This window comes from Phocoena phocoena, chromosome 6 (genome assembly GCF_963924675.1).
Source record: "Phocoena phocoena chromosome 6, mPhoPho1.1, whole genome shotgun sequence".
NCBI lineage: Eukaryota > Metazoa > Chordata > Mammalia > Artiodactyla > Phocoenidae > Phocoena > Phocoena phocoena.
In genome coordinates, this window is record NC_089224.1 from 113,656,799 (window position 1) to 113,678,767 (window position 21,969).

Below are 21,969 nucleotides of genomic sequence, written 5' to 3' on the forward strand. Positions count from 1 at the left end.
CTCTGAGATCATTCTCGGGTTATTGGCGGGATTCAGTCTGGACGGGGGCTCGGGTCTTTCCTGTCTGTGGGCCGGGACCCAGTGTCGGTTCTTTGCACTGGAGCCTCTTAGGGCAGCCCGTAATACCTGATTGCTTCTCTAGAACATTGGACCAGAGACAGAGAGACAGAGACGGGGAGAGAGAATGAACACAGGAGGGAGGGAACCAGGCAGAAAGTCACAGACTTTTCATAAACCAGTCTTGGAAACAACCTCCCATCCCTTTTGCCCAATTCTGTTAGTTTGAACCCAGTCCCACAGCCCATCCACCCTCAGGGGAGGGATGACACAGGCATGTGTGGCAGAGGCAGGGACGCTGGGAGCCGTCGTGGGGCGGCCCACCCACAGGCCGAGGTGAGACGCCGGGACCTGAGTTTAAACATGACAGGAGGACCTGGAAGCTTGTTGCTAGAGGGGGATGATGTCAGAGTGTCACTACTTTCACCCCTCCCGGGGGGCACTGAGAAAGAGATAGGAGGGGAAGCGACTGTCCCTAGACCCCCGGGCAGACGCAGGCCTGTGCGAGCTGTGTTCTGTGCTACCCCAGCCCTTCCCGTGGGCCTCCCACTGCTAGTTCTGGGCATGAGCTCTGCGTGACCCCAGCCCACGGGCTTTACAGGCGCTGTAGGTGTTCATAGGCGTCTGTGCCTGGTGACGTTTCTAGGACGTAGATGTTAGAATGACCGCACTGTGCAGGTGGGGAGACTGCTGAGGCCCTGAGAGGCACACAGCCTGTCCAGGGTCACATCACTGGTGACAAGGGGGAGCCGGGTCTGAACCCGGCTGTGTCCCCAGAGCTGGGGTCCTGGCGGCACCCAGGCCTCCCTGTTGGTGTCCCCGTGCAGGGACACAGCATGGGGTGGGGGTGAGCAGTCAGCAGCCCAGCAGGGCCCTTGGGGAGCTCATGTCTGAGCAGGAAGACCGAGTATGGGGACCCCAGGAAGTGACCTCACTCCCCCGTCGACAGAACTTGGAACCCGGTCACCAGGCACCGCGTTCTAGAGAAGCCCCTGGCCAGCTCGCTCGGCCAGAGCCCTGGAATGAGCAACGTGTCCTCCTGCTGCGTCCTGATGTCCTGAGGCCGTGGTCACAGACGCGTCTGGCCATTTGCCTGGAGGCACCCTTAGGTGACACAGGTAGGCCCAGGGCAGCCTGGTCCCAACCAGGCCGCCTCTGGGGTCCCACCTGTGTCCCCTCCCCGTGTGCACGGAAGGGAGGGTTCGTGTCAAGTTTGCCTGCCCCGATGAGGAGCCAGAAGCCTGGTGGGCCAGTCGTGTTGACCCCCCAGACCAAGGTGACTGGGTGGGATGTGCGGAGCTGGGGCGGCGCCCTTCTGCCCGAGGTCTATCCCCAGTCCTGGAGGTGGGTCTCACTTCATCCCGGGTAGAGGTCTGTGCAGACACAGGTCGGTGCCTGATGTGGGAGCAGACGGTCCAGTGGGCAGAAGCAGCAAGTACATCGGGCGGGCAGGACTCTTGGGTCCTCAGGGCCACTGCCGGTCACTGTCTTTTCAGGGCTCCACTCGGGAGATCAGTGAGGAGCTTTTCGACGGGGACACCCCTCTGTTTCCCTGAGTGAGGGGCATCCTCGCGGCTCGCGAGGGCAGCACATGCTGGGATGAGCGCCGACATGAAAGAGTCTCCCGAACGAGGACCCCAGACGGCCTGGGAAGGTCACCTGCACCTGCTCCTGTGGAGACCCAGAGCCAGCCCTGGACCCGCCAGCCCTACAGGGAAAACCGGCTCTGGCTCCGCCCTCAAGCCGGCTCTGACCCACACCTTCTACCTGCTGCCCCAGACCCAGAACTTTCCTTCCCCTCCCCTGTTATTTCTGTTCTGTTTTTGCTTTTCTAATTTTTACTTTTTTAAATTTTTACTTTTTCATTATTTGTGATGCCTTTTCTTTTAGGCCTTAACATGATGGCATTTCGTTTTTTACACTTTAAATCGTACACTTCATGAGCATCGAGTACATTCACAGTCACGTGCATCCTTCCCCCCAGTCTCGGGCCAGACTGTTTCACTCGCAGAAGGAAAACCTGACCCAAAGCGCTCACTCCCTGGCCGCTCTCGCCTTTTGAGAAGGACCGCATTCTGTCTACAGAATGTGTATCTCCCAGGGCCTCTCGCTTTCTGAGATGGCCCACACTCTGTCTATGGAGGGTGCATCTCCCTAAAGACAGCTACTTCTTACCTAAAAAAAAAAAGAAAGAAAAAGAAAAGAACCCAAAACGCTCACTCCCCATTCCTCCCTCTCCCAGCCCGCAGCCCCTAATCTGCTTTCTATCTCTGTGTCTTTACCTGTCTGGATGTTTCCTGTCAATGGAATCATGCTATAGGCATCTTTTTATGTAGTCTACATATTTTAAGTGGGGACTGGTTAATTTTTGTTTTTATTTGAAATAGCATTTTTGTGATATGAAAGGGAAACGCCAGGTGGATTAAAGATGGGATGTACAAATCGAAGTCTTTTTTGTAAATATGTGTGCAGTCTCAGGGTAGAGACCCCTGTTCTGAGTATGGCCCCAGAGCCAGAAGACAGAAGGGAAACGCCTGGCTCTTCCCATGGCCAAACAGAAACAAGAAACATGTAGAAAGCTGGGAAGACAAACCACAAACTGGAACAGCATTCCTCACGTCCCAGGGCCAGAGAAAGGTTTGACACCCCTGTGGTCCCCCAGATCTTGAAAGTCAATGTTTTAAAAAGGGACAGAGAACAAACACGTGCAGTTCCAACAAGAGGCCACCCACGCGGTCGGTACAAGTCAGAGACGCTTGACCTCCCAATGAGGACACGCAGATGTAAACGCCGTGGAGACGGCGCTGTCAACACCACACCGACAGGTTTCTAGTCTAGTGGCGGCCAGCCCTGGGGACAGTGTGAGGAAGCAGAGGCCCAGCAGGTCCTCTAGAGGGAAGCGTGGAAGGACACTCCTGTCTGGGAGAACAGTGCTCAGGACCCCAAAGCTCCGCAGGTGCAACCCTTTACCTGCAGAGCTAATCCCAGGAGTTTACCCACAGGAATTCTTGCACAATTTTTCTTTTCTTTTTTTTAAAAAAATTTATTTATTTATTTATTTTTGGCTGCATTGGGTCTTCGTGGCTGCACTCGGGCTTTCTCTAGTTGCGGCGAGCGGGGGCTGCTCTTCATTGTGGTGCACGGGCTCTAGGCACACGGGCTTCAGCAGTTGTGGCATGCAGGCTCAGTAGTTGTGGCTCACGGGCTCTAAAGCTCAGGCTCAGTAGTTGTGGCACATGGGCTCTGTGCTCTGTGGTATGTGGGATCTTCCCGGACCAGGGCTCAAACCTGTGTCCGCTGCCTTGGCAGACGGATTCTTAACCACTGCGCCACCAGGGAAGTCCCTACGCGTTATTCTTATTTATATGGTCAATTTTAGAATCAAATGGTCCGGTAAGAAATATGGTTGATATTTTAATGGAATTGCATTTATAGCTTGACTTAGGGAGAATTGACATCTTTCTGGAATGCTCTATCCATAATTATATCTTTCCTTTGTTTATGACTTTTGTTGAGTCCTCAGGAGTGTAAATTTTTTTTCATAATGAGTTTTTGTAATAATTATTAAATTTATTGTTAAAAATAATTTTGAAATTGATCAGTCTTGATAGTCTCAATAGAAACCATCTTACAATTTTTCTCATAATCTATTACTATCATTACTTTTATCAATAGATTTACAAATATGAAAACTTCTTACAATCCTAGAATCAATATCTGTGTATCACCCTTTAAAAGTGTTGTTGGGGGCTTCCCTGGTGGCGCAGTGGTTGAGAGTCCGCCTGCCGATGCAGGGGACACGGGTTCGTGCCCCGGTCCGGGAAGATTCCACGTGCCGCGGAGCGGCTGTGCCCATGAGCCATGGCCGCTGAGCCTGCGCGTCCGGAGCCTGTGCTCCGCAGCGGGAGAGGCCACAACAGTGAGAGGCCCGCGTACCGCAAAACAAAACAAAACAAAACAAACAAACAAAAAAAAGTGTTGTTGGGTTCTGTTTGATAATATTTTAGTTAGTATTTTTACATTGATACTAAAAAATGAGATTGGTCTATAACTTAATTGTCAGGGTTTGAAAATAAAGTCTTAACTTCATAAAAATGATGGGAAGTTTCCTCAATTTTCTAGCTTTCAAACTAACTGTTCCTTAAAGCTGTGCTAGATTTTCACTGTAAAACTGCCTGGAAGTGGTGTTTTTTGGGGGAGAAAATAACTCGTTAATAATTTATTTTTTCTAGTTTTTCTACGAAATTAGTCCATTAACATAACTCTTTCACTGTCCGGTTGAGTAACTTACCTTTTCCTAGAAAATTACCTATTTCATGGAAATTTTCACTTTTTTCCCATGGGGTTAAGTAAACCTTTTTCTTTCTAACGGTTTTTTACTTTCTTCTCCTTTTGTGGTTATTTTCACAATAGCATTTATTATTTTGTGTATTTTTCCTTTTTTAATTAGGTTACCTAATGGTATATCTATTTTATTGATAGCTTTGAAGAATTACCACTTCACCAAGTATATCATTCTTCTATTTTCTAATTCAGTAATTTCTGCTTTTATATTTGCAACTTCTTCCTTATTCTCTCATGTTTATTTTGTGCTTTCCCCCTCATTTTCCCATGCTATGGCTAATTAATCCCTTTTCGTTCTTTTTGTTTATTGAAATTATTTTTAGGACAGCGGGTTCTCCTGCGTTGTCTGGTTCCCCCAGATTCTGATATGCTATGTTTTCCTTTTGCTGTCCTAATATTCTTCAATTTTCTCTTTTAACTCAAGCGTTGCACTGCAACTCCTCACCTTCTTGCAGTAAAAAGGAACCATGGAATTGTCTAGCTCATAAAGAGGGGAGCTTCTGATTTTGATCACCCTAACACATGAGCTGCAGCCTCAGAAAGTGTCCCTTTGCCTGGATTGTCCTCTGTGTGTCGAGTCCATCTGGTGGGGGAGGGAAGCTGGGGGGACAACACGGACGTGTGTTCAGGACTCCGAGTCCCACTTTGACTCTGTGGGTACATATATATCAGCACCACCTCAAAGCCGTAATTACCACCTGCAGCCCGGAGCACTAGGGCTCACCTCTTTCCTGCCTTACTCGGTTGATTATGAGACTTAGCTGCCTCTCTACCTTCACTTGGGGTTGTTGGCAAGTCCCAGACGGACCTAACAACCGAGCCAGTGAGACACAAGGACCCATTGTGAGGAACTTCCTGAGGGGTCTGCAGAGCCGGGCAGGCACAGCACAGGGCTCAGCCTGGGCTCAGGTGGATGGCCCCACATCAGCACTAGGAAGGCCCTGGGAGGAGGAAGTGACGTTCTGTCCCAGAGCCAGCTTCTGGCTGACCTGGCTCAAGGCCAACCTTGGCCACTAACGACGGGTGTATTTAGGTCATGTACTTGGTACTATGTATCTCATTCCTGTCACCTCTGTGAGAGGCAAAAGTGACAATGGACATGAAAGCACCTTGGAAAATCACAGGGATCATGAGAATGAGAAGCTAAATGGCCCATCCCATATGAGTTAAGGAAGCCATTCATCCATGTAACCCCCATGCATCCATGCATCCATCCATCTACCCATCCATCCATCTACCACCCATCCACTCATCCATCCACCCATCCATCTACCACCCATCCACTCATCCATCCATCCATCCATCCATCCACCCATCCATCCACCCACCCATCCACCCATCCATCCATCCATCCACCCACCCATCCATCCATCCATCCACCCACCCATCCACTCATCCATCCATCCATCCACCCATCCATCCATCCATGCTTCCACCCATCCAGCCACCCATCCATCCATCCAGGCTTCCACCCATCCATCCATCCATCCATCCACCCATCCATCCATCTATCCACCCACCCATCCATCCATCCATCCACCCACCCATCCACTCATCCATCCATCCATCCACCCACCCACCCATCCACCCATCCATCCATCCACCCACCCATCCATCCATCCATCCACCCACCCATCCACTCACCCATCCATCCATCCATCCATCCATCCATCCATCCATCCATCCACCCATCCATCCATCCATCCATCCACCTATCCACCCATCCATCCATCCATCCACCCACCCATCCATCCACCCATCCACCCACCCATCCATCCCTTCATCCATCCAGACTGTGCGTTGTTTTAATCCACCAATAGGAACCTCCCAGGGCTGCCCCTCCCCACTCACATAAGCCTTCGGCCGCCTCACTTGACTCAGTCTCTGCTCCTTGCCTCTCGGGGCTGACTCTCACCTGGGGGCAGTGTACACCTGCTCCAGCGATCCTGAGACAGGCCTTGCCCAAAGATGGGGCTGCAGACTCCTAGAGGTCCCAATCATAGCAGAAGAGATGGAAACAGGGCTGGATCCTGGACAGGCTCGGGGGGTGAAGGAGGCAGCTGCCCATGCTTGGGACACCTAGAGCCGGCCTGAGGGGGTGGCACTGGGAAGGGGAACAAGGGCCGCGGGGGTTGTACCAGAACCATGTGGGCACCCCGGTCCTTCCCACAGATGACGACAAGGGAGCAAGATGGTGGTGGGGGTCCTTGTGCCGCCCCCTCATGGAGCACACAGCAGCCCAGGGCGTGCACACTCAGGTGGTTGTGTGAACTGGGTGCACACACACGGGGACAGCTTGTGCAGGGGACCCGTCAGTAGTGTGGTGATATGAGCCCCCGGTGTGGGGCAGAGGGCCACCCCCTGGCGCATGTCCCTGGGTCATGGCTGGCATGGGGGTCTCCAGACCCCGGCCGGCCCACGGGCCCACCCTCCAGGACACAGCTGTCCTCAGTGCTGGCTCTGACCTGTCCTTGTCCAAGAGCCCGACCCAGGAAATGTTCCTGACGCTGGCGGCCAGCCTGGACCCACACCCTAGACCCTTCCTGCCTGGGGCCAAGCAGGAACCGTCCAGGCCCAGGGACACAGGGCACCTTCCTGCTTGGCCTCGGATGGAAGTCAGTGACACTGTCACAGAAAGCAGGCCTCAGGCTGTCCTGGAAGATAGTGTCTTCGTGGCCCCAAGGATGAGTCACAGGGCATTCGGGGAACTGCATGGCCTCCTCCTATATAAGGCCCCAAGCCCTCTGCCTCAGACTTCCCTTCTCTCCAGAGCTCAGAAGTGCAACCACGACTGCAGCCATGAAGAGTCTCCTGCTCGCCCTGGGCTTGGCCCTCGTGTGTGGCGCCCAGGCTGTCCACATTCCCAATAAAGTGGAGGGTCTGGACATAAGAGAGGTATGGGGGTGGGCCCCAGGGGCTGGGGTCAGGGGCTGAGAGGGCACAGGAAAGCCTGGACCGCAGAAGTCTAACATGGGTCAAAATGAGGCCATAGCATTGGGGGACCACTTCAACCCCCAGATGTTGGAGGGACTTGTCTCTCTCCAGCCACTTGGTTCCCAGACGCTCCTGTTTCCCTCTCCCTCCCGGGGTGGAGTCGTCCTCTAAGTTGCCACACCCGGATGGGGGCTGACTTAGGACTGCGCTGGGGGTTCGGTAGAGATGGGGGGTGTTCCAAATATGCAAGAACTCCCTACTCAGGTGTCATCACAGAGCTGGTGATCCCCAAGTGCACCTGGAACCCTAGTGCGTCATGCTTCCTGAGAAACCTGGGCACATGGGAGACTCGGCGTGGCCCAGTTGAGGTGGGACTGAGAGCCCACTGTGGGGCTAGGGTCCCCTTCCTGGAGTACAGCTCAAGACCCCTCCCCAGGTGGCGGGGACGTGGCACTCCGTGGCCATGGCGGCCAGCGACATCTCCCTCCTGGACGCCGAGAGTGGCCCCCTGAGAGTGAACGTGGAGGAGCTGAGGCCCACCCCCCAGGGCGACCTGGAAATCATCCTGCAGACATGGTGGGTGTGCTCCGCCCCCCGTGACAAGGCACCACCCCTTGCCCGGCGCCGCGGGCCAGCGGGGGCAGCTCCAGGACTGGTGGGCTGCGGGCAGGGCTCCAGGTGGGCCCCAGCTGCACTGTGGGTGGGGCCGGGGCCCCAGGGACAGGGAAACAGGGCTTGGAGGTTCTTGGTGCCCTTGGAGCCCCGCCCAGGGGCTGTGGGGCAAGAGGCGACTACACAGAGCGGCCCCGGGGTCAGTGTGAGGAGAGGCCCGTGTGGAGACCACCGGGCAGCTGCAGGCTTTGGTCCTCAGGGCCTGGGCAGTTTCCACCATGAGCCCCACCTGCCCCCAGAGTGGGGGAGCCGGGGCGTCGGCGAATTCTGGGCCATGATGAGACCAGTATTCTTGGAAACACTGTGTCCAAAGCCCCATGCAGACAGGGTCAGTTCTGAGCTGCCAGATGCCTTCGGCCACCAGCCAGCTCTCCTGTGGGGTTCCTGGCGGACTCTGTCTGCCCCATTGTCAACTTCCTGAGTCACCCGCTTGGGTCCAAGGAGGGCCGCTCCCACTCAGGCCAGCACCTGGTGACTGACGGTGCTTTGGGCGGCCCAGGTGTCCTCCTGCCCTAAGGACACTTCCCGGAGCGCAGCTCCTGTCCCTCTGCAGGGTTTGTGAATGACCCCCACCACCATCTGGCTTTTCAGGGAGAACCAAAAGTGCGTTGAGAAGACCATCCTGGCTCAGAAGACCGAGGACCCTGCTGTATTCAAGGTCGACTGTGAGTGCCCCCAGCCCGGGCCCCATGCTCCCGTGGGGTAACCCCAGCACATGCGGGGAGTCACCTGATGCTCTGAGACACTCGCCATCCCGCCATCTGGGCAGCAGGAGTCAGGCTTGTGTGGCCTCGTCCTGTGCACCAGGCCCTGCTTCTCCCACCCTGCGGAAGGTACTCTCAGGGGGACAAGGCCTGGGATCCCCATGCTTTCCTGCCCCTTCTGCACCCCCTGCTTGGTGTAGATGGAAGGAAGCGGGTATGTGTCCTGTGCACCCGGGGGTGGGTTAGGGCGGGCACGCGTTTCTCAGGGGCTCCTTAAAAATATCCAAACAAACCAGACCTGTGGGCAGGCACACTGTGCATTTTCCTCTCCAACCTGGAACCTGCTTCTGGAATATTCCAGGCCTCACCCCCCTCACCCCAGCCCTGGCAGCCTCCCTGGGACACATCCCTGGGCCCCCAGATCCAGCCCCACCCCCAGGGCCCACCAGCCCCATCTCCAATCCACAATCTGTTGTTTGTCACGTCCTCTTTCTGAGAGGCAGTGGGAGGGGTGGGGACAGTCTCATCCCCAGAAGCTGCCCTGCCACGTCTGGGCCCAGCAGCAGAGGGGGGCGGGGAGCCACCTAGCCCCACGCCCGAGGTTCTCATTCCTCACCTGCAGGGCCTCAGGTCTACCTGGGAAATCGGCAGGACTCTCCAAAGAGCCTTCCCTCCATCGCCGTCATGTTGCGTCAAATCCAGCCAGGACAAGGACCCCGAGGGTGCGGGGTCTCCACATTCTCCCCCCCGAAGGACAGAGGCATCGCTGCCCTTCCTCTTGAAATATTGTCCCTTCTTTCTTCCACTCTTTGGTGTCCGCGTATAACCCCAGACTCCAGTGGGGCTCCAATCCTGGCATCTTTTTGATCGCTCACAGACCTGGGAGCCTGCCCTATCGAGGGGGGCTACCTGGGATTTAGTGCCTGGGGGTGTGGATTAGTAAGTGAGTGAATTAATGCCACGTCCAGGACATAGGGGAGCAGTTTGGCCAAGCGGGCAGTAGGCATGGAGAGCGGCCTCACTGTAGCACCGACATTTAAGAGCTGTTTCCAGTCTCGGCCTGAGTGCGGACGGGCTGGTCTCGCCCAGACGGTGCGGCTCGGAGAGTCCCCACTGGGGGTCCCTAAAACTTGTGCTGCCGGCAGTGGGCTTCTGGCACCCAGTAGGGAGGGCGTCCCCTCGGTGTCCGGGAGCGGATATTCCGAGCCCGGTGGCCGCCGTGGGAAAGGGCGCTCCCAGGCGATGATCCGGTGCCCCGACGGACATGGTGGAGGGACTCAGACAAGATTTCAGGCTCCATTTCCGCCCCTTTTCCAGATCACGGGGAAAGAAAGATTTCCGTGCTGGACACAGACTACACCACCTACATGATCTTCTGCGTGGAGGCCCCCACGCCCACCGATGAGCATGGCGCCATGTGCCAGTGCCTGTGTACGTGGCTGACCCCATGGGGCGTGTCCGGAGGGGCCACTCCTCGTCAGAGACGTGGCCTTTGGTCAAGCTGTGAATAAGGGACGCTCAAGACTCCCCCGCACCTTCCTGGCCCCTGGTGGGAGGAGGGGGAGAGGGGCTGCCTCGCTGGCCCCTACCGGTCATGCTAGCAAAGGTCCCAGCCGTGGCGCCCGACACTGGCGGCCAGATGTGGGGTGACGTGCAGGGCAGGAGATGCTTGGGACAAGGTCCGGGACAGGCCAGCGGGACTGACGCAGGAGGCTCGGGGGTTTCTCCCTACGTGGAGGGGCCTCACGGACCAGCTGGTACAAGTGGCTAATATTCATCAACAGTCTTATAGGAGGAGATTCTTAACGACTTCAGAGCACTTTCAGTTATGCAACCAGCTTTAAAGGGAGATTTTCTGACCAAAGTAAATATACGGGCGATGCTCCCAAGGTGGCCATGGCGGGCAGTGGAGGCTCCTGGTCAAGTCAGTCAGCCCAGGGGGACTGGGGGAGACCAGGATAGGGGCGAGGGGGGTGCCTCTCCTCTGTGACCGTGCAGACCCCCAGCGCTGCCCTGGGAGGAGGAGGAGGGGGATGGGCTCGAGGAGGGGAGGGCAAGGGGCGGGGCTCTGGAGGGCGGGGGGCGGGGCCCTGCAGACCACCCTGGGAAGCAGGGCTAGGCCAAGTTCTACAGACCCCAGCGCATCAGTGCCTCCTTCCTGTGCTCGCTCCTGGGCGGTGGGGGGCTCAGGGTCCCCGAGCTCTCAGGTGGGGGGGAGTGGGGGTGCCGCCAGGGACTGACCGCTCCCCTACAGCCAGGACCCTGCCAGTGGACACCGAGGTCTTGGAGAAATTCGAAAGAGTCCTGGAGTCTCTGCCCGAGCACATGCGGATCAACCTGGACCTGAGCCAGAGGAAGGGTGAACTTAGCCCTGCCCAGGGTGAGAATCAGGGGAACATCTTCCCCCCTTACTGGACCCCCATTCTCCCCAGGGCTGCCGGGAGGAAGGGGGTGAAGGGGCAGCATCCCCGAGGTGGGCCCATCCCTCCCCACCCCCTGCCAGGCCCCTCTATCCCCGGGGGCGTCCAGTCCCGTCCTGACCCTCCCGCACGGCTCTCCCTCCCCCACAGAGCAGTGCCGCGTCTAGGCGAGCTCCTGCCGGCGCCCTGGAGGTAACGTAACCCCCCTGCCCCACATCCTGGGCACGTGCACAGGGTGGGGGTCTTGGTGGGGCCCGGGCTCCCCCATCAGGCCCTGGGGTCCCCCTGCGGGAATGGCTGGAAGCTGGGGTCTCTCCTGGCGACTGCGGAGCTGCTGGCCGCGTGCCCACTCTTGAGGGGTGGCCTCTGGGGAGGTCGTTTCCTGTGTCCTGGCCTCACTCGCATGCTGACCTCCCCCTGCTCCCTCTGGGCAGGGCCGAGGGCCAAGGTGGAGGCCCCGGAAGCGGGCACCGGTGACAGACACTCCACCTGAGGGGAGAGGCGGGGTGGTCCCTCTCCCGAGGAGGGGCCGTCCTGCACCCCCAGGCCCAGCCCGGGGAGGGGGCGCTGGCGAGGGTCCAGCAGGTTCCCCAGGAAGCACAGGAGAGCCCCGTGTCCATTTCAGGGCCCGGGAGCCTTGGCCTCTCTGGGGACAGATGACGTCACCCCCGCCTCCCCCATCAGCAGTGTCAGGAGGGACTAGGACCAAGGTCACCCCTCTTGGGACCCAGGCCCCTCCGGGCCCCGCCTGGGGTCTCCTGCTCGGGGGCGTTCCTCCTTCAGCAATAAAGGCATGAACCAGTGCGCACTCCTGTCTGAGTCTTTCCTGGCCGATGCGCGTGGGCTGGGGACCCGGGCGGCTCAGGTGGTGACAGCAGGGATGGGAAAGGTGGTGCCTCCTCCAGACCCAGCCCTGAGCCCAGCGGGGACCCCAGCGGGATGCCTCGTCTGTGTCAGGCGGTATTGCACACAATTTCCCTTTACTATTCATCCCACCTCTGTCGTCGTAGGGCTGCGGAAACCCTGTTTGCTGGTGGGACAGCTCACCCTGAAAATCATACATTTTCATTTAAATTTCTTGAAAAAGAAATGTCTTGGCACCTCCCGCCCTCCCTGGAGGTGGGGGTGTGTCAGAGCGCCAGGGTGGGCGGGGCCTCAGGCTGCTCTGTGGGTGGGCGGATCCACAGGGACCAGCATCGAAGAGCAAGGCCCCCACCCCGCTCCCCCGTTAGAGCTCAGGGTCACCCCCTGACAGGAGCTGAGGCAGGGCTGACCCCCGCCCCTGCCAAGAGAGAAATGGGGGCAACAACATTCAGGCATTTCAGCTTCCTAAGGCCCTGCACGGTGCTGACGTGGCTGTACAGTCCCTACACCAGTTCAGTGGCAAAGCTGAACCGGGCCCCTGGCCATTCGGCTCCACGCTCCAGCTCTAACCTGACACCGAACCCCTCCGATGGGAAAGCTCCCAGGTCTGGCTCCACAGACGAAAAGGATGGACAGGACGGCAGGGCAGGGCCTGGCCACAGGGTGGTGACAAGGCTGTGAGCTCGTTTCTGTGACTGCCGAGGGCAGCGGTCATCCCGGCTGTGCGCTAGTCAAGAGCACAGGCTGCAGGCCAGCCTGACGACGCCCTGCTGTCACCTCTCTGCCTCTGTTCCCTACCTGTAAAGTGGAGAGTACGGAAGGAGCCGACCCCAGGGAGGCGTGGGTGAGGATGGAAGGAGAAGACAGCTCTCCTGCGCCCAGAGCAGGGTCCATGCGCAGGAAGTGCGCAGCGACCGCCGGGTGCCAGCGTGGCTCCCCCGCCACCCCAGTCCTGCCACCTGACCTTCCCCACCATCGCCACCACCCGCCAGGGCCTCAGTCTCCTCGGACGTCAGGGCCAGCCCGAGACGGTGTGACAGCCCCCCGGTGGGTTCTTCCTGCCGCTAACATAGTCAATTGAAAGCGAGCAAAGCCAACTGTGGTAGAGTTTAATAGAAAGCTTCCCCAAAACACCGTGGCGGCTGGACTTCCAATGTGGACAAGATGGTGTGAGCCCATCTCCCCCTGCTCCTCCCTGCTAAGCGCAATTATACAGCCTGGAAATTACACAAGCGACAGCAAAAGCAGAAATCTGAAAAGTGGCAAAAGGAAGGCCAACTGGTTTGGGGCCCTGGGGTTGGGGGAGGGCACAGCGCAAGGTGTCAAGTCCCCCCGACTCAAGCAAATAAGGTGACCCGGCCTGGTGTTTCCTGACCCAGCCAGGAAGGCAGCCAAGGTGGGACATTCCCCGCCTGGATCAAACAGGAGTCCCTCTGACGACACCAGGCGACACCTGTGGCAAGGGAGCCCAACCGAGGCCCCTCCGGCAATAATCAGCCATGGGTTGCACTCCCTTTCCCACAGGAGAGCAGGCCTGAGATGGTCCTCCCCACTGGGAAACGCTGGCGGCCAGGCCTGAAGAAACCCTCCTCCCTTCAGGCAGCACGAACAGGGACAGTGGGGGCCCAGGGAGCACCAGATACCCCTTTGTGTGGGTCAAAATGGCACCACAAAGGCTTTGAACATTAAACTGGAACCACAGTCCACAAGAATAGGCCAGGATAGTAGGAGGGAGACTGCTTACTATGACTAAAAAAAACAACGTCAAGTAACACCCAGGGTCTCCTATCATAACAGGTACAACGTCAAGGATACAATCAAAAATCACCTGTCATAGCAAACACCAGGAAAATCGCAGCCTGGGTGAGAAAAGACGATACAATGACACCAAAAGCAAGACGAATCAGTTGTCGAAATTATCTGGTAGGGATTCTAAAGCAGCCTTTGTAAACATGCTTCAACAAGTGATTCCGAACACACTTGAAACAAGTGAAAGCGTAGAAAATCTCACCAAAAACTGAAACCTACCATTAAAGAAATTAAAAGTTTAATTTCTGGATGGGCTTGGTAGTGGAGTGGAGACCACCAATTCAAAACCATAGGCAGGTTGAGAGTGAAAGGATGCAAAAAGATGTACCATGCTGACATTAATGAAAAGAAAGCAGGAGTGGCTATTTTAATAACCGATAAAGCATAGTTCCGGGCAAAGAAAATGACCACAAAGAGAGACACTACAGGGGACGAGGAGGACAGAAAAATTATTTGGAGAAACAGTGGCCCCAAATTCTCAAAAATTAGGTGAAAACTATAAATATACAGATTAAAGAAGCTCAACTAATATCAACCATAAAAAGCAGGAAGAACACTACTCCAGGGCACAGATAACAAATTAATTAAAACCAGTAACAGAGCAAAAAAAATTTTGTGTAAAAAGGAACAAAGATGGTAGCACTTTTAAGAATGATTTTTGCTGGCAATGTTGGTTGCATATACTTCACTAGGTTAAAGAAAGTCCCTTCTGTTTCTATTTAGATAAAAGGTTTTGTTTTGGCTTGGTTTTAACCAGGAATTGCTGTTAAACTCTAACCAACGTGTTTTCTGCATTGAGGTGACCAAATAGTTTTTCTTTAACCGATTGAGGTTGTATGGCATCAGTATGTTTTATAATGTCAGATGACCCTCACATCGCAGGGGAAAAAACAATTAGTCACGATGGATTGTTATCCAGCACTGGATTTGATTTTCTTCCTATGTTCCGGGGTACATTTTCCACTTATGTTATAGGTTAAGCTTTCTTGTCCTCTCCTGTCTTTTTTTTTTTTTTTAAACACCAACTGGTCAAACTCATATGAGATGTATTTATCTCCCAAATGATAGAGCTCAGGTCAAACATATTAGAAATAATGCCATACGGATGTCAATTTAAAGCAGTGCTATGTTACTAGCCTTTGGTTTTTTCCACAGAAGGGATTGGCTCAGGAGCTATTAAACTAAAGGTATTCCCACTGCTATAAAAATGCTCCATAATTATTAAAATAATTATAATTTTAATAACTGTGTGAATTTTAAACAATTTTGCTCTGGTAAATGGCTTAGAAAAGAGTTGTTTTCCAGAATTTAACACACTGCTCAGCCAGACATCACACAAGACTTGCTGTGACGTGGGGGGTATTTGTAAATACTGGTCACGCAAAGCTGATTCACGACCACATTCCTTGCTCTGTGGCACCAATGTTTTCCTCAGGCCTGTCTTCTGAGCTTCGTGTTACCCTTTGCTGAATTTTCCCAGGAGAAGGAGGAGAATCTGGTATAAGAAACGTGTGCTTCCCCAAAGAGACACTGAATAGACCTTTCATCGGGACTGTCCCACCTGAAATACCCTTCCTGCTGTTGGCCACCGCTGAGTCATAATCCCGAGGGGAAGTGTCTCTAGGGATAGAGGCAGAGACCCCGCAAGGGGGACTGAGAGGTTTTGGCCTTGGGCTCACCTCTGTTTCCAGTTGCGGTAGAAAGTCAGAGAGACTTCCTGAAAGAGTATTTTGCAACCTTTAACAATCTTTGCTATTAGTGTGACCAAACCAAACTCAGGTCCGAGTGTCCACGTGCAGTAAATCCTATCTCCTGACACTGGTGTGTGATGAAGGAAGGGGTGGTGTTTATTGCAGGCGCCAAGCAAGGAGTCCAGGTAGCCAGTGCTTAAAAGGCCAGAGCTCCCCGAAGTCTTTCAGGGAAAGATTTTTAAAGACAGGGTGAGGGAGGGGGGCTGGTGGACCTTCTTCTGATTGGTTGGTGGTGAGGTCATCAGGAGTCAACAGCATCAACCTTCTAGTTCCAGCTGGGCTGGGGTCTGTGTGCTTTGGGGCAGTGTAGAGTTAACTTCTTCCACCTGGTGGAGGTTTCAGTACCTGCAAAACAGCTCAAAGGACGTGGCTCAGAATATTATCTACAGCCCTTGAGGAGGAACTAAAGGTCCTTGGCTTTGTTTAATGGCTAAACTATTATAATTTTGACTTGTTTGACTGCTTTCTTTTCTTTCTGTAGTTTCTCACTTCTCTGATTAAATGTACTCTTTGGAACTCTGGGAAGGCCTAGGAGGCTAAAGTTTTTCTACAAACAAGAGGCAAGTGGAGGACATGGGGGATGCGGGGGGAGTCTGTTCCGGGAAGGCCCCATAGGGTGCTGCTTGGCTACATTAGGACATTGGGGGGTTTTGACCCTTCCCCACAGGACATTGTTGATAGTACTTTTCCTGTTGCTATTTGAACTACAGTCCTGTAAACAAACCTTCATCAAAACTCCATCGCGCTTCCTATTTATTCACTCACTCACGTGCCTATTCATTCCACAAACACGGACCCTGCTGGGAGACACATGAGCTCACGCCTCTGACCTAGATCAACTCTATCTCATCCCCCTCTTTTTGTTATTTCTCTCAGCAGCCCCTCCACGCTTTTAAGAAGTTAGGAGATTAAGAGAACTGATGACTCTCTAAGTCTCTCAATCTAGTCCCAACTTGTTAGATCCAACCACAAACCGTATGCAACTAGCCACTTAAGTTTTGGTGAGCTTCAAGAGGCCATTCTGAGAATTAGCACAGTCACCCAGGAAAGTCGGGTTTTTTGTTTGTTTTTTTTTTATGCTTCCACTAAGCGAGGCTCAGAACAGAGTCATCTATAAGTACTCGGGTTTTGCAGCCAGGGTACCACACCTGTCTCATCTGTGCCCTCTTAGCCATTTCTTCTGCCACACTCAAGGCCAGGCTCTCACCTGTCCCTTAGATGCTCAGACTTTAACATGCACAGAACCACCTGGGGACCTGTCATGAATAAAGATCTTGAGCCCCACCACTTATGAACTGAATCTCAGTCTCGGGGGTGGGCCCGCTAATGGCTTGTTAGCTCCAAACTATCCTCACGCACACTAGTGCTTGAAACAGACCCAGAGAGACAACAGCAGTGACCTCTTAATTCCCGATTGTGTTTTTAGTATTTCATCTAGTGTGTCTTAAATACCTTTACTAAAATCATCTTCTTGAACATCTTCAACGGCTCCTAATTGTCTAGTAAAACGTTTATATGACTTTTCGGGATTTCCAAAAATGTAAACCTAGCTAAAATTTTAAGTTATTCACTCCTAATCTACCCAAAACTTATACAGGATAATTTCATATTTCTTTTTTTTTTTTTTTTTTTTGCGGTACGCAGTTCTCTCACCGCTGTGGCCTCTCCCGTTGTGGAGCACAGGCTCCGGACGTGCAGGCTCAGCGGCCATGGCTCACGGGCCCAGCCGCTCCGCGGCATATGGGATCTTCCTGGACCGGGGCACAAACCCATGTCCCCTGCATCGGCAGGCAGACTCCCAACCACTGCACCACCAGGGAAGCCCAATTTCATGTTTCTTAAATATTGGTTATATTTTTCCATCTCTAGCTTTGCTCATTTTGTTCCCTCTTGTTAAATTCTTATCAGTCCTTCACGTCTGTCTCAAATTTCCCTCTTCCTTAAGAGAAGTGTACTGCCTATGTTTTCTTCTAGGAGTTTTAGTTTCAGGTTTTACATTTAAGTTTTTAATCCATTTTGAGTTTATTTTTGTACACGGTGTTACAAAGTGGTCCAGTTTGTTTCTTTTGCATGTAGTGGTCCAGTTTTTCGAACACCATTTATTGAAGAGGCTGTCTTTTCCCCATTATATATTTTTGCCTCTTTTGTTGTAGATTAATTGACCATATTAGTTGGGTTTATTTCTGGGATCTCTGTTCTGTTCCATTTACCCCTGTGTCTGTTTTTGTGCAAGTACCATACTGTTTTGATGACCATAGCTTTGTACTATAGTCTGAAGTCATAGAGCATGATACCTCCAGTTCTGTTCTTCTTTCTCAAGATTGTGTTTGGCTATTCGGGTCTTTTGTGTCTCCATACAATTGTTAGAATTATTTGTTCTAGTTCTGTGAAAAATGCCATTAGTATTTTGATAGGGATTGCATTAAATCTGTAACCTGCCTTGGGTTGTATGGTCTTTTTAACAATATTAATTCTTCCAATCCATGAGCATGGTATATCTTTCTCTCTGTGTCATCTTTAATTTCTTTCATCAGTGTCTTAGAGTTTTCTGAGTACACATCTTTTACCTCCTTGGTTAGATTTATTCCCAGGCATTTTATTCTTTCTGATGCAATTGTAAATGGGATTGTTTCTGTAATTCCTCTTTCTGATAGTTCATTTTTAGTGTATAGAAAAGCAACAGATTTCTGTGTATTAATTTTGTATCCTGCCACTTTACTGAATTCATTTATTAGCTTTTTGGTGTCATCCTAAGGATTTTCTCTATATAGTATCATGCCAACTGCAAACAGTGACAGTTTTACTTCTTCCTTTCCAATTCGGATTTCTTTTATTTCTTTTTCTCATCTGAGGGCTGTGGCTAGGACTCCCAGTACTATGTTGAATAAAAGTGGTGACAGTGGACATCCTTGTCTTGTTTCTGATCTCAGAGGAAATGCTTTCAGCTTTTCCACATTGAGAATGATGTTGGCTGTGGGCTCGTCCTATGTGGCCTTTATTATGTTGAGGTTTGTTCCCTCTATACACACTTTGTTGAGAGTTTTTAGCATAAAAGTATGTTGAGTTTTGTTGAAAGCTTTTTCTGCAACTATTGAGATGATCATATGGTTTTTATTCTTCAGTTTGTTAATGTGGTATATCACATTGATTGATTTGCAGATATATTTGCATCCCTGGGATAAATCCCACTTGATCATGGTGTATGGTCTTTTTAATGTACTGTTGAATTCACCTTGCTAATATTTTGTTGAGGATTTTTACGTCTACGTCCATCAGTGATATTAACCTATAATTTTCTTTTTTTGTAGTGTTTTTGCCTGGTTTTGGTATCAGGGTGATGCTGGCCTCATGGAATGAGTTCAGAAGTGTTTCCTCCTCTTCAATTTTTTGGAATAGTTTGAGAGGGATAGGTGTTAACTCTTTAAATGTTTGGTAGAATTCACCTGTGAAGCCATCTGGTCCTGGACTTCTGTTTGTGGGAGTTTTTTTAATTACTGATTTAATTTCATTACTGGTAATTGGTCTGTTCCTATTTTCTATTTCTTCCTGGTTCAGTCTTGGGAGACTGTACATTTCAAGGAATTTGTCCATTTCTTGTAGGCTGTCCATTTTATTGGACACGCGTGGGGGGCACCTGGTGCCGGCCACCACGGTCGTGAGCAGCGAAACTCAGACTGGCTTCCCGGTGCTGAGGCTGAGGCCCCGAGCAGCATGGCATCCTCAGCTGTGTGAAGGCCCACTGACCCTGCCCGGCCCCACGATTTCATTCTGAGAGAAGTGATTTCCTGCTTCTGCAGTTACAGGCCCGACTTCCTGACATGGTTCTAAAGAGCAAGGGGTTTTGGTGGGAGGGGGAGCGACTGAGAGCTGGTGGGGGCTCAGGTCTCCTCCCAGGTCCCACTTTCTGGGGCAACACGTGACCTGGGGGAAGCTGAGCCCTTAGATCTCAGTCTCCCTCCCACAATGGACAATGCCAACTGCCCGAGGCCAGTGGGTGCTTTTTTTTCCTTTTCTCTCTCTCTCTCTTTTTTTTTTTTTCCAATTTTATTTTTTGGATGGTATTCTATGGAAACTGAAGGTTCCTGGAAGTTATGAATAGTTGTGCCCTGAAGGGCATGCTTTGTGGTCTCGGTTCACAGGAACACGTGAGAACCTGCAGCACGGATGCCCCGCGGCTGGTGGGATCTCGATTTCCCAAGTTCGCCGAGAAACACGGTGCTTGTTTCTCTCTGGCTGACCTCCCTCTGCCCTGCGTGACCCAGTTCTGAGAGCGGAGCTGGGTTGAAGGGGATGGCCTCTCGCATCTGACCCCTGGGTCCAAGCCGCCCGTGCTGATGTCCTAGGGGGCCACCCACTGAGCGGGGGGGCTTCTAACTAACTACAGAAGTGTACCCTGTCCTGTCTGAGGCCAGAAGTCCACAGTTCGGGCGTCGGAGGGCCGAGGTCCCTCCAGAGACTCCCAGGAAGGATCCTTCCCCGCTTCTCCAGCTGCCGGTGTTGCATCAGTCCTTGGAGCCTGGTCTTGTAGAAGCCGCGCTCCAATCTCTGCCTCCGTGTTCACATGCCTTCTCCCTGTGTCCCCTCCGTGTCCTCGTTTTCTCTTACAAGGACACCAGACAGTAGATCAGCCCCCCTTCCAGCACGCCTCATCTGAACTACTTACACCTGTAAAGACCCTGTTTCCAAATAAGGTCCCATCCTGAGCTTCTGGGTGAACATGTGTTCTGGGGCGACAGAATTCAACTCCATAACTGCCTGTGGCTCGTCGTAACAAAGGACGCTGGGGACCCTGAGCTCGGAGGATTGTCACAAGAATTAAAGGAGATAAAACAGATCAGGGCGAGGACTGGGGCTGCCCGAGCCTCCTCCTCCTTTCACAGCCCCCACCCTGGGAAAGGGGAGTCTGGGGGCAGCCTGGGGTCCTGCAGTCTCTCCAGTGCACGGGCTCTTTCCTGGTACAGTAACCAGTGGTCTCTACAGGAAAGAAACCAGAGGCCAGATAGCAAACCAGAGCTAATCTAGGAGACCCCTTAGCCTCCCAAGATGCTGACAATGACAGTGGCCACCTGGAAAGACCCTACACATCGGGGGGTGGGCACAGGGGCCGACCCTCCAAGTCTCCCACCATCGGGAGATATCCCCACCTTGCCCCTTTCCCCCACCCCAAAGTTCACGCCCCCGCCACCCCGAGATGAGCAGGTTAATCACTTGGAATGTCAACTGATGGCCTTTGCAGCCCCCCTGGCACGGGACACAGGGCATGCACAGCCCCCGGGGGTGTTGTCGTCAAGGTGGACTCAGCGAGACAGATACTTCTGTGTCCTGCTCGATTCCCCTCCAGACTTAGGTACATGCCCGGCGCCAGGGCCCCATGCCTCCCAAGGTGTTGAAGGCGGCTTGCTTCAGCCTTGAGTGGTATGGAGGGAAGTGCCGTAGGAGATTTAAAATGTAAGATTCGGTAGATTGAAGACTCAGATACTGTGGACCTTTCTATCACACTTACAGACGTGGAGCACGCGGTGTTGCTCCGCTGGACCCCCACAGGTCAGGTCACCTTCCCGGCTGGGTGGCTCTGGGGGTTATGATGACTGTTGCCGTCAGCACTGTTGTCTTTATTGCTACCCTAACTGGGCAGCAGACACTTGCAGAGCTCTCACTACAGGCCAGGCCCATCCTTGGAGCTCCACCTGAGCCCCACGTCACCCTCACCCCAGCCTGCAGGGGGTGGGGTGACCCTTCGCCCAAGGCCACGTCCGTGGGGTTTGGAGGAGCCGATGCCCGAGACAGGAAAGTATACCAGAAGCAGGAGGAACCCAGCGGGACCATAGCCTTTCGGGAGGCCTCGCTCAGCAGGACCGGGTGGGAGGCCCTGGGAGCTAGTGGAACCCCCAGGAAGGGCAGCCCACAAGAGAGGGGTGATGGGTGCGGGTGACGTGACCCCCTCGTTCGGGGCAGACAGCCACCCCCTGGCTCACGTCCCTGGGTCCTTCCTGGCGTGGGGCTCTCTGGACCCCGGCCGACCCACGGGCCCGCCCTCCAGGATACAGCTGTCCTCAGTGCTGGCTCTGACCTGTCCTTGTCCAAGAGCCCGGCCCAGGAAGTGTTCCTGACGCTGGCGGCCAGCCTGGACTCGCACTCCGGACCCTTCCTCTCTGGGGCCAAGCTGGAGCCGTCCAGTCCCGGGGACGCAGGGGACCTTCCTGCTTGGCCTCGGAAGGAAGAAGGCCTCCTATTGTCCCAGCTGAGGAAGCCACCCAAGGGCCTGAGGGTGAGTCACAGGGGATTCGGGGAACTGCGTGGCGGGGAGCCCAGCACAGGCTGGCCGGCTGGCGCTCCTCCTATATAAGACCCCGAGCCCAGTGCCTCGGCCTTCCTCTCCCTCCAGAGCCCAGAAGTGCCACCAAGCCTGCAGCC

At 53.6% G+C, this 21,969-nt stretch overlaps 1 protein-coding gene across 1 annotated transcript; it reads left to right on the top strand.

Annotated features, from left to right (window-relative positions):
* The first annotated feature begins 7,200 nt into the window (after positions 1 to 7,200).
* LOC136125160 (beta-lactoglobulin-2-like) lies at positions 7,201 to 11,624 on the top strand. Its single transcript, XM_065879973.1, has 6 exons — positions 7,201 to 7,296; positions 7,772 to 7,911; positions 8,599 to 8,672; positions 10,029 to 10,142; positions 10,966 to 11,091; positions 11,566 to 11,624. Exons 1-6 carry the CDS (start codon positions 7,201 to 7,203, stop codon positions 11,622 to 11,624), a joined length of 609 nt encoding a protein of 202 aa, XP_065736045.1.
* Positions 11,625 to 21,969: the final 10,345 nt, after the last annotated feature.

Excerpts from the sequence above, each read along its gene's own strand:
- LOC136125160 (XM_065879973.1), top strand. The coding sequence starts at position 7,201 with ATGAAGAGTCTCCTGCTCGCCCTGGGCTTGGCCCTCGTGTGTGGCGCC. Across the intron at positions 7,912-8,598 it reads GAAATCATCCTGCAGACATG|GGAGAACCAAAAGTGCGTTG; the intron begins GTGGGTGTGCTC and ends CTGGCTTTTCAG. Across the intron at positions 11,092-11,565 it reads TGAACTTAGCCCTGCCCAGG|GGCCGAGGGCCAAGGTGGAG; the intron begins GTGAGAATCAGG and ends CCCTCTGGGCAG.